The sequence below is a fragment of the Epinephelus fuscoguttatus genome, linkage group LG2 (assembly GCF_011397635.1).
Source record: "Epinephelus fuscoguttatus linkage group LG2, E.fuscoguttatus.final_Chr_v1".
In the NCBI taxonomy this organism is placed as follows: domain Eukaryota; kingdom Metazoa; phylum Chordata; class Actinopteri; order Perciformes; family Serranidae; genus Epinephelus; species Epinephelus fuscoguttatus.
The window spans coordinates 4,924,034-4,936,682 of NC_064753.1; the positions used below are offsets into that span (position 1 = coordinate 4,924,034).

Genomic DNA, 12,649 nt, shown 5'->3' on the forward strand with positions numbered 1-12,649 from the left:
ATCTCTTTACCTAACTGCAATTCATCATTGTAACCAACTTGTGGGGTTGTGAGGCCAGATGGATGTACTGCCGCATCAAAGGAAATGACACTGGAGACATCTTATGGTAGTGAAATGATTGTTCAGTTCACAGCCATCAGCTCTGGTGGACATTCTTGCATGCCAGCATGCTAATGGCACACCCCCACAAACTGTGTTGTATTTATATTTTTAATCAGTGGTCTCCCCACATTCTTACAGTGCTTTTTAAATTCATAGCATCTGTAAAATAAAAAAACAGACATAAGACATAACTGTCTATTTGAGCTGAGGCAAAATAAGAAAACATGTTGCACACTGCAGAAATGGAGCTCTGGCTGACCACTGTCAGATGTGTTTTCCTGTATTAGCTGGCAGTTACCTGATTCAGTGACCTCATATGCTCCATGCTCACCTTCTTTCTGTATGCTGACGTGTATATATTTGCTGCTGTTTCTTCTGCTGACTGCACCTCATTCAGCTCTGTTTGTACACACCCTGCAGGGTCTCTGTTCCTTCATCCCCATGGGACGAATCGTTTGCTGTTTTCCTTGCATGTTATTTATCATGTATTTGATGCACTTACGCTGGTCTCGTGCAGCTTGGAGAATTCCCAAAAGTATAACCACACTGCTAAGTCACTGTCTACCTCTAATTGCAGTAAATGGTTAAACTATGTGACTTTTCTCTTGGGTAATAGCTACTTTCCCATTTTGATCTGGAAAGTAAACATCTTACATGATAAAGGAATTCATATTAAAGAGAACTTTCTCTTGAGGGATGTTGGTGGCTTAGTGGATACAGGCACCTGATATACAAAGGCTCTGTCCTTGCTGCAGTTCAGTTCCAACCTGCAGCCCCTTGCTGCTTGTTATCCCCCCTCTCTCTGCCCCCTTCAAGCAAAACTGTCCTATCCATTAAAGGCAAAAACACCCCAAAAAGAAATCTTAAAAAAAGAGCTTTCTCCTGTACACGTGATAATTCTTTTCTTATTTTTTTTTTTTTTTTTTTTTTTTAATTTCTGATGGGTTTCTGAACCCAAGGCTCATTAACTTCCACCAGCTAGCTGTGTTGGGATCCATGTGGTCCCACATGACTTCATTTTGTCTTTTTTTTAATTCTTAAATTTTACATAAAATGTGCTTCGTTTGAATTTTACCTTAGGCAAGATGTGACACTGCAATCAAAGTTGATATCACCGAGATGGAAAATGGAATAGTATTTCACCTTTTCGCCAGCAGGGTATAGCCATCTTTCAATAAGCTAGGTGGTGATATCACTGGGATGGTTGTTTACTGTGAGCGCTGAATGCAACACTGTTCTTCAGAGTAGTTTAACTAGTTTTTAACTTAGTAAGTGCTGATATAGTGGAGTTTCTCATGGAGTTGGACAACAGCGGCAAAAGAGAAAGTGAAGAGCTGCCTTAAATTGATGAATGTTACATTTAATATTAGTTTTCTACAGCTGACAAACCACACAAAACACTTCTCCACACCAAATATGTACTTTACTAGTGTCTTCATCAAGATGTCAGAACACAATAACAATACAAGATGATTATAATATTTTGATATTTTGTCACACTTAATATAGCTAATGTAAGCCTAACCAAGAGGTCACATCTACAAGCCATCTTCTATGATGATCAACATCATGCCCACCCAAAAACTGAGTCAAATGGGGCGTTTTCCACATAGATAGATTGCTGGTGGTGCAAGTTAGTCTTTGCATTCATCTGTCCATTCTCTTGTTGGGGTATATAATAGATTGTTATTCTTGACATGGAAACACCACCAAGACCTTGCTGGCTCTTCAGCAGAATTTTGGAAAAGGAGAGGTCCCTCCCTACAGACAGAATCAGCTTATAACATCAGGCTGGTCATTGATGTTAGCTTCGCCATAGATCTTAAACCAAAGGTTTTACCCCGTTTCCTCCTCAACATTTCTATTATGGGTCATTTCCTGGTATTGTATATCCATATAAGTAATCTCACACTTCAGTATTTCCATCAAAACAGCAAATAAGGTGGAACTGCACCGTAAGCCTGCACCACCACCAGTGGACACCGGCGATGGAATGTGTGTCCCACCTGTCGGGCACTATGTGACTTTCTGTACATTCAATCATTACTCTATTCAAAACATCCCATACACTGGCTGTACAAATATTATCAGACAACAAAACAGCCATTGAAGAACAAATCGTGCTTCAGAGTACCAAGTTTACCATGCTTAGTTCAGTACAAAGCAACCCAGTGACATCACCAGCTAGCTTGTTGAAAGATGGCTGTGCCCTGCTGGTAAAAACATGAAATACAATGTAGTTCTCCAGCATATCTAGTTGGACATCAAGTTTTGGTGCAGTGTCGTAACATTTAGTGATATCCTATATATTGTGGGTCACTCTGGGTGACATGTTATATCATTAACTAAAAATACTGGGGAAAAAAAACAAAACAACAACTTCTAGCTGTTTAGCTAAATTAAAATAATATTGAGACTTTTTTAAACAAAGCAACCATATGTTTCTTTTTCCCCACTATCTGTTTATTAAAAATTTTCAAATATAACAGTAATATTTGGTCAACAACAACAAAAAAGTAGGTAGTAAGAACAACACAAAACCAAGACAGGACTAAGACAAGGCACATACTACAAACCAAATCAGTCCCCAGAACAAGACAAAGAACAAAAAATAGGAATAAAAAAAAAATAGAAATATGTAGATATGAGTTTAGGATGTTAAAAATAACAAAATGCTTAAATATAATATAATGCGTGGCACGGTCTGGCACAAGCCCTTCTGTGCGGAGTTTGCATGTTCTCCCCGTGTCAGCGTGGGTTCTCTCCGGGCACTCCGGCTTCCTCCCACAGTCCAAAGACATGCAGATTGGGGACTAGGTTAACTGATAACTCTAAATTGTCCGTAGGTGTGAATGTGAGTGTGAATGGTTGTTTGTCTCTATGTGTCAGCCCTGTGATAGTCTGGCGACCTGTCCAGGGTGTACCCTGCCTCTCGCCCGATGTCAGCTGGGATAGGCTCCAGCCCCCCATGGACAGGAAGTCATAAAGTACTGATTGATGGACTTACGGTACCCATTGTTTGTTTTGGTCTTCTCATGGGATTTACAGTATTCACAATAAGAAAATATAGAATAACTTCAGCCTTATCCCTTAACTGAATATGCACAGAATAGATGAAGCTTCTGAAAGACCAACTGACTTAAACCTGCCAGTGTACCTCCAAGGTAAAGGTCAACAGGAGCCTCTAAGCCTTGTTTGTACAGCCAGTCATTTGAGACCATTTACCACATTGCCCTTGGAGCGTGGCAAGTTAAGCAGAGAACCACAGCTTGGATTCAAAAACAGTTCAATATTCACATCAAAGCAAGCCTTTAGTTCCACTTAAGGAAGATAATTCATTGTCTGTGCTTTTGACGTTTATGAAATGGCCCCTCTACCAGTGCCCTCCTGTTTGTTGGTTACATAGAATGTTGTGTTAAAGTTTGTACGTGTATTTGCTGCCTGGTGTACATGCATGAAGCTGGGAAAAGGTCCATTTTAATATAATAACCGATTCTTAACATTCTGACATTATTGTATATTATTCTTATTTTTAACAAATCTCATGAAAACACCAAAACCAACTATAGAGTCCATCTGTCAATACTTTGACTCCCTGTCTGTGGCTGTCAGCTCTAAGCCCTTTGGTTCCTACTGAAGACATAGATCCTCACAAATATATAGTTAGATTTTTAGACAGAAAGAAAATAGTACCTACATGACACTTCTCAGAACAAGGTCTCCGGATTATTTGAGTGACCAGGTTGTGATTTCTAGAAAGAGACTGCAGTTGAGTTTTTCAAATGGTAATTTTTTCCCTTTTTTTGCACTTAGAGCACCACAGAGTGCCATCTAGTTCCATTATTATTATAGAGAAAGCAGTCATCAATACAGCGGATATATCCAACGCTCAATAACTCACTCCAAAACAATCTAGAGTGTTATCTAGCACTACAGGTAAGAGAAAAAATATGCATCTTTTAGCCTCTCACCGTCACAGGAGATACTATGTTTTCAGGTTGTCTGTCTGTCTGTCTGTCTGTCCGTCCATGAATGCGATATGGACGGAAGGACAACTCCAGTCCTACAATAAAACAGGCAAGAATATCCCACTTTTCGAAACTCATTTCTGATCATAAAAGCAATCCTAAATTTCTGTTCTCCACCTTCAATCTGTTAACCAGCACCAATATTAATAAACCATCCAACATATCAACAGATGCCCTCTGCGAGGACTTTGCAGACCACTTCACAAGTAAAATCGATGATATCAGGTCCAGTCTTTTATCCCAACAGAATGTCATTTTTAACACACCTGGATCATTGCTTTTACCTGAGGAAACACTGGAGAGTTTTGCCCTGGTTGATGCAAGGACACTTGGTCGAGTTTTCTCCCAAGTAAAGCCCACAACCTGCCTTTTAGATCCGATTCCCACATCACTTTTTTTTTTTTTTTTAAAGATATTTTTTGGGCATTTCTAGCCTTTATTTGATAGGACAGACAAGCGTGAAGGGGGGAGAGAGGGAGTGACATGCAGCAAAGGGCCACAGGCTGGAGTCGAACCCAGGCCGCTGCAGCAACAGCCTTGTACATGGGGCGCCTGCTCTACCACTAAGCCACCGACGCCCTCCCACATCACTTTTAAAGACATTTAATGGATTCTTTGAGGAACACATTTTAAATATAGTAAATTACTCTCTTCAGACAGGTGTCTTCCCCGCTGCCTTCAAAACGACGGTGGTGAAGCCCCTTCTGAAGAAGAGTAATTTAGATCCCAACATTTTTAATAATTACCGACCTGTATCCAACTTACCGTTTTTAAGTAAGACTTTAGAAAAACTGGTTTTTAACCAAGTAAATGATTTTTTAAAAAGAAACAATATTTTAGAGAAATATCAGTCTGGTTTTAGGATGAACCACAGTACCGAGACACCCTTTTAAAGATTTTAAATGCTATCAGGTTTAATGTTGATTCACAAAAACTCACAGTCTTGGTACTACTGGATCTAAGCACCGCCTTCAATACAGTAGACCATCGCATTTTATTAAACAGACTCAGAAACCTGGTGGGCCTCTCTGGCACTGTTTTTAACTGGTTCAGCTCTTATCTCACAGATCGTTGTTTCTTTGTAAGTATGGATACATGTTCCTCCAGAACACATGAAATTAGGTGTGGGGTGCCCCAAGGGTCAATTTTAGGTCCAATTCTTTGTAATCTATACATGCTTCCCCTTGGGGACGTCATCAGGAGGCACGGCATCAGCTTCCACAGTTACGCAGATGACACACAGTTGTACATCGCCATGTCTCCTGATGACACAGGGCCAATTGATACCCTTTTAAACTGTATTTTAGATATCAAGTCATGGATGGCAGTGAATCTCCTACAGCTCAACCAGGACAAAACAGAGGTCTTAGTTATTGGTCCTGAAGGCCAGAGAGAGAAACTTTTACCAAAACTACAAGATTTTAAACCTTCACAATGTGTAAAGAACCTGGGTGTCATTTTTGACTCTGAGCTTAGTTTTATTCCACACATCAAAAATGTAACAAAGACAGGTTTTTATCATCTTAAGAATAAAGCCAGAGTCCGCCCGTTTCTCTCTCAGGCTAACACGGAGGTGCTGATGCATGCTTTTATCTCTTGTCGTTTAGATTACTGTAATGCCCTGCTCTCTGGTCTTCCCAAAAAGACCATCTCTAATCTGCAGCTACTCCAAAACTCAGCCGCACGAGTGCTGACGAGGACCAGGGGGCAGGAGCACATTACACCAGTTTTAGAATCGTTGCATTGGCTCCCCGTGTGTTTCAGGATCGATTTTAAGGTTCTTTTATTAGTTTTTAAATGTCTTAACGGTCTTGGGCCATCTTATTTATCTGACCTGCTTTTATCGTATCAACCCTCGCGGATCCTGAGGTCCTCCGGCACCGGCCTTTTAATTATTCCAAAAGTGAGAACAAAAACCCACGGGGAGGCTGCATTCAGCCATTATGACTCTCACTTATGGAACAGCCTGCCGGAGAACATCAGGACTGCAGAGACTGTTGATGTTTTTAAAAGGAGGCTCAAGACTCACCTTTTTAATCTGGCTTTTAACTGATTTCTTTTACTCTTTAATTCTTCTATTATATGTTATTTTTACTTTCTAATGCTTTTAAATGATTTATTTTTAAATCTTTATGTATTTTATTATTATTAAGTTTCTAAATCTTCATTTATTTATTTATTATTATTAATAATATTTTAATCTTTAAATCTTTAATTTTTTTTTATAAATCCTTACACTTTTATGCATTTTATCATTACTTTATCTTATACTTGTTTTATCTTATCATATTGCCTTTTAGTTTTTAGTTTTTAGCTCCAGTGTTTCCTCATGGGGGCCTCCACACTGAGAGGTGTGCCCGATCTGCCCGCAGGTACGTCGTCCTGGACATCCCTCAGGCCCAGAATACTGGGGGGCTCTACATCATGTGTGGAGCCTACCTCGGTTTGTCTGGGTCGAGGTGGTCTCTGTGGCGGTGCTGCCTGTGGCCATAGGCTGTGACACCTCTTGGTGTGGATGGCTCCCCATAGGTGGCTCTTTCCTCACCTGGTTCCTCAGTGCCCAGCCATGTTATTGACTATATTGACTGTGTGTGTGTGTGTGTGTGTGTGTGTGTGTGTGTGTGTTTATATGTGGGGGTGGGAGGGGTGGGTTTTCAATATGTAGTATTTTTGTTTGTTTTTTATTCTGTGAAGCATTTTGTGCTGCATTTTTAATGTATGAAAAGTGCTATACAAATAAAGTTTGATTGATTGATTGATATCTCAATAACGCCTTTCAGATTTGACAAACAAACGTCAAACATTGTCCACTGCAACTCAGTGATGAACTGATTAGAATTTGGTGGTCAAAGGTCACTGTAACTCCACAAAACATGTTTTTGACCATGTCTCAAGAATTCGTACACTAACTATGACAAAATTTCAAAGTGCTAACATTTCATTTACAAAAGGTCAAAGGTCAACTTCATTGTGACATCATACATTTCTGCAATAACACTTTTCTGAACCATTACTCAATGTCATAATTCAGGAACAGAAGGGGAGACATTTGGTCAGATTCTGAATTGGTGACACTCATCTTGAAACTGTGCTGATTGTATAGATTTTCTGTGGTGGTGGGGGGAAGATGTGTGTGGAGCATCCATGTTTTCACAGACATGGATGTAAGCTGTAAGGGCAACTTCACTGGTGCTCGGAAGCATATAACAGCAAAGCAGTAATTCTGGTTGATTTTGGGATGAACTGCCCTTTAATAATTTTTTGACAGCAATGGAGCTCTGTGGCACAGAAGAGCAAGATATATCAAGATCTAATACACGCACAGTACTTGTTAGTGTATACATTTATTGTTACTTTTGGTCTTACATAGAATTTGTTGATGACAATAAAACAATATAAAACATCCTCAGTCTTATCTTGTAAAGCCAGAAAGCTGAAGCATTGACGATAATGATAATGATAATGATGGCTGCATCTGTGAAATAGAGGGGGTTGATGTAACTCAGGATTTATCTGTTATTAGGCTGTTATACTGTACATCGTAAATATGCATGAATTCTCACTCCTTCTTGATAGATGGGGTACTCTGAGCAGATTCCAGAGAAGAATATTGCATAAAAAACATACCAAACTAAAAACTTCTGGCAAGAATATGTGAGAATACTGCCCCACTCTCATCTTCTCCATCAGTGATCTACTCTCGCTAACACAACATGAAATGCACAAGAAAAATCCATTTGAAGCTGACGTTTCCATGGCGTCCAAGCTGCAACATCCTGGATTACCCTCAGCATCATGGACATTAGAGATTGGACCTTTCTCACGTTCCGTCCCTCTATCTCTCCAGTCCCTACATTTCCTTTTCTGCTTCTGATTATCTCTTGAAAGCTAAAAAGCCTCTGCTTCAGTTCTTGGCTCTGATGTATGTCACACATTTCCATTTGGAAGCTTCATTATTAAATGTAGCCTATATATAAAAAAAAATATGTTGTGGGATTGCTACACTCCATGAGTAAAAATAAAACACTCAACGCATGTCTTAAAATAAGATGTTAGATGTCTAATGACAGAAACATTTGTAATGTGGACAACACTGTACAGATTATGGTTGTGTATCAGTATCTGTGAGAGCGATTTTTCAACTCTCAATAGCTTATTGTGGATCTAAAAAAAGTATTTATATTCATGTGTGTGTGCACAGTACATGCGTGGTTGAGCACTTTGTGGGCGAATTGTGCAGCAGATTCAAACCCTTCAGCACTCTCCATCTCTCTGTTCTCCTCTCTCTCTCTCTCTCTGTCTCTCTACCTATCTCTGTTGCTCTTACTCCCTCTTTCTCTTTGAGTGGAGCAATAGATACACACTTAACAGCGAATGAAGCTCCATTCCTGATATAGGTAATAGATGTTCTGTTGTTCTCTCCTTCTTCTCACATGTCAGTGCTGGGATGATCAGACATTCAACCACACTGATCAGTTTCTGCTCTACTGACTTCTTTTGCTTTTGGAAATTTTGCTAATGTCTCTGGAAGCTAATCAGCTTTTTTCCTCAACAAAGTAGGAGAATGAAAGGATCTCTGTGTTGTTTTAGGCATTTTCTCAGCCCTGTTTTATCATTTTTTTTCTCTTTTCTACCCAGGATAACTGTGCCAGAGTGCTGCTTGTTCGTGGAGCCGACAAAGAAGTGAAGAACTACAACAGCCAGAGTCCATTTCAGGTAGAGTGAAAAAAAACCCCAATTACTCCTCTATACTGCGGTTTGCATGAACGCGAATAAAAGAAGATTGATTATAGCTTTTAGGGAAACATCTTTAGTTGCAGCACATTTTCTTGTCTCATTTGTTTCCATGGCAACAGAGAAAAATGGTCAAGGTCAGTTGCAACAAGGGATTGAAAATATCTTTCTGGCCGATATTAGATTTGTTTCAGTTCAACGGTATTTACAGGTGAATCAAAAGTGAGCATCGTACGTCTATAGCTTCTGCTGAGTCTTTTAGCTTCCTGTCAATGAGCTGATGTTTTTACACAAGAGTGTGTTATCTGCAAAACTACTAACTAACTTTGGAGAACAGCTCTAGTTGCAATTTAGAGTTGATCCAACTTGTTCTAAAACCGTTTTTTAAAAACAGAGTGTGCAGGAAGAGGCTTCAGTTATCTAGTGAGAGACTATGAAATGATCCAAATTTGCTGTTACAAGGTTTTCACAAGACAGTAGCAATTTGATATATACAGTACTGTATGTATCCTATATTCAGTCAGTCTCGTACCAAGAGTGAGCTGGGCAACAGGGTAGCATAAACATCCTTACAACAATAAGTACAAACAGACAAATACAACTGTCACACACTACAATGACTGAACACAATACTCACCTAATATGCAAGGTCAGTAAATTATGATGTATAAAAAGGTAAAAAAAAAAAAATTAAAAAAAAAAAAAAAAAAATCTGAAATGATTTCAGTAAAAAATTCAATCATATTAATCAAGTGTGATATTTTCTCGAACCATTCAGATTGACTTAAATTCTTCCAAAGTGATCAGCTCTGACAATCTCAGGTCCTTCTGTTTATTATGAGACTGCTGCTGTGGCACTGGAGCCCTGTTCCTTGGATAGTCTCACACACACAAAATACAGGCTGTTCTCACAAATTTCACATATGTTTTCTTAGGAAAAGCAATGCACCCAAATATGTACATACTCCACATATTTTGAAAGGCTGCAATCACATGACCAATGTGCTACCAAATTCCAACCAAAATCATAGGATGTCAGTGTTGGATATTGAACTGTTTCACAGAATATCATATGAACCATTCCATGAGAATACATTGCACAGTGACAGGGCTGTCTGTTAGCATCACACAGCTAATGTTACCCAACAGTTGGGTTTAATGACAGATTGGTATCTGTGTGATGGAAGTGCTGGATGTTAACTGCTGCTGCGAGGCTTCTGCCAAGCAGCAAAATATGAAGAGTAGTGATGAGATTATGTTGGGCTATGTTAAGCCAGATTTATGGTTGGGCATCCAACATTTTTGAAGAGTGTTGCTCAACAGAAATTACGGAGCAGCGCAATGTTTTCAGTTTATGCTTTGGCAAAAAGGTTTCATGGAAACCAGTGACGCCAAAATCAATGAATCAATAAACACACTGTTGATTTCTTCCCATGGCACTGACATGAAAGCTATTTTGGTTCAGTAAATGTCTGATGTCAGTCATCCTGGTGAAGTCAGTTTGGCCGGCCCATAGATGTATAATGAGACGGCCTCTGTCCTCTCAGCTCCGCAGCAGCTGGTGCTAACAGACAGCTGCTTCTGTGGACAGAGATGCTGAATGCAGGCTGGGTTCATGTGGATTGAAAACTATTATCTCCATTGCAATGATATCAACACCACTAATTTAATTGCAGGACACAATACGACATTGTCTGACAAAACAAAATTCTCCAGGTGCCTGACATGGCAGAAAAGTGTCACATGACATTTTTGTCTGTCAAAAATATGTCATTTCTGTCAAGCGACACTCATCAGAAATGTTGCGTGCCCAAAATCAGGTTTTAGCTCATGATAAGTGGGCAGAGAGAGAAGGAGGGTCCTTCAGCTGCGTGGAACATCAGCAACAGCTGATTGGACGTGATCAGCTAGTGATTTGAATTTGTGAAAGCATCACAACTATTTTTTGCAATTTTCATTTACGATGTCATCACACCTGTCACCCATACACATCACAACATTCACTGCATATTTTTTAAAAAGCTACCATGAAATCAGGCATTTCCAGCCCGCACTATGGCAAAAAGAGCCTGCGAAAATCTTAGGGAGACTGACTATAGAGGCAAGCCCAATGTGAATAAGAGTCATAATAGTGACTATTGTGATCATCAGTTCCTCCACGGTTATATTTGTGTATCAATTTAGGGGTCCTCGACATGAAAAAGTTAAGAACCACTGGATTAAAGGGCAACACTATATTATCCATTTATTAATAAATGGTAGATTGATAGTTAATTAATGACTTTAGTTGTTCTTTTATCTCAGACATGTTAGGATGTTACATACCTTGACATGTTTCGGCGGAAACTTCCGCCTTCCTCTGTAGTGTCACTTGGTGGTGGTTGTGAGATGTCTTTATCAGCTGATCTGTCAATCAGCTGATATTAGGGAGGCGTGACGGTCACGCCACCTGCTGTCCATCTGCTGCCTCTCCAGGATCCTGCTCCAGGTGTGGGAGAGCATCTATGCCTCCTCATCCCTGTTCATCGACGGTCATGCCTCCCTAATATCGGCTGATTGACAGATCAGCTGATGAAGACGCGTCACAACCACCACCAAGTGACACTTCTGAGGAAGGCAGAAGTTTCCGCCGAAACATGTCAAGGCATGTAACATCCTAACATGTTTGAGATAAAAGAACAACTAAAGTCATTATCAGAAACTAAAGACATAATGAACACCATTGAAGTGATAGTTAATTGAACTTAAGTTAATAGTTACTTTATTTTTTAACAATAAAATGATGATCAGTAATGGTAATTAATTGTTAGTAATGCTTTAATTTGTGTTATTTTAACAGTTTATTGTTGCACACATTATAACATTTTAAATGCTATATTACCAATAAGTATTTGTCAATAGTTAATAATTAACTGGTGATGATTATAATATCTTGTTAAAAATATACTTTGTTGATTTTCAGCCAGGTTTGTATCGTAACAATGTGTTTAGTATGTGTAAATGAACTGTGGTAAAATTTCCTCCATCTTACCAACGCCCAGATCTCCCTGCTCAAATGTGTCATCTGGCGGGTTGAGGTGGTCTGGAGCTGTTGCTTGAACTACAGATTGTACTTCCACATTTCCATATTGCCTGCCACCACTGAAACGAAGACCATAGGTCAAGAGACAGACTCCTCCCTCTCTCTCACTCTTTCTCTCTAAAGCTCAGACCAAACTCTGATCAAATGACAAAACTAGGCAGTGCTGCTTAAATATAATTCAAGATTCTGATACTGTATTGCCTTTTTTTCATCTAAAATAAAAAAAACATATTTTAGTGCATTGTTTATCTGTAATAGTGAGAGTTTGTGAACAGAAAGAGAGCACAATACTGTTTTGTGCATAGTGAAAACAGAGGCTGAAAAAAATGAGATCAAACACTAAAACTAAGCAGTGTTGATCATGTCCCCTGCACTTTTTCAGGAGGCAGTTTTGGTCCCCTGCACTTTATACCATCCAAAAACAATGTTACACACTAATAAACTAAGACACGTCGAGCACTAGGACCACACAGAAAACGGCCACTCAAACCGAAGCCGAAGAACATGTAAATCAGGCCTATTCAATTAGCGGCCTAGAAGCAACCTCTGAGTGGCCCGGGCAGGGATCGGTACCGAGACCTGGTGTTAAACGGCCCGAGGCAAATTTAATCAAGACCGTGATACTAGTAAGCTCCGACGTTATCGGCTCTTATCGTTACTATTTAAAGTTTGGGTTTCATGTATCATCAATGTGCAGCCTCTC

General features: G+C 39.5%; 1 protein-coding gene across 3 annotated transcripts in view; it reads left to right on the top strand.

Annotated features, from left to right (window-relative positions):
- Positions 1–12,649, top strand: part of LOC125904945 (SH3 and multiple ankyrin repeat domains protein 2-like) — a 465,143-nt gene that overhangs the window by 227,296 nt on the left and 225,198 nt on the right. For all 3 annotated transcript variants that reach the window (XM_049602644.1, XM_049602655.1, XM_049602662.1), the window contains one exon: positions 8,769–8,846. In XM_049602644.1, the coding sequence (XP_049458601.1) occupies positions 8,769–8,846 (78 nt within the window). The remainder of the gene's footprint in view (positions 1–8,768; positions 8,847–12,649) is intronic.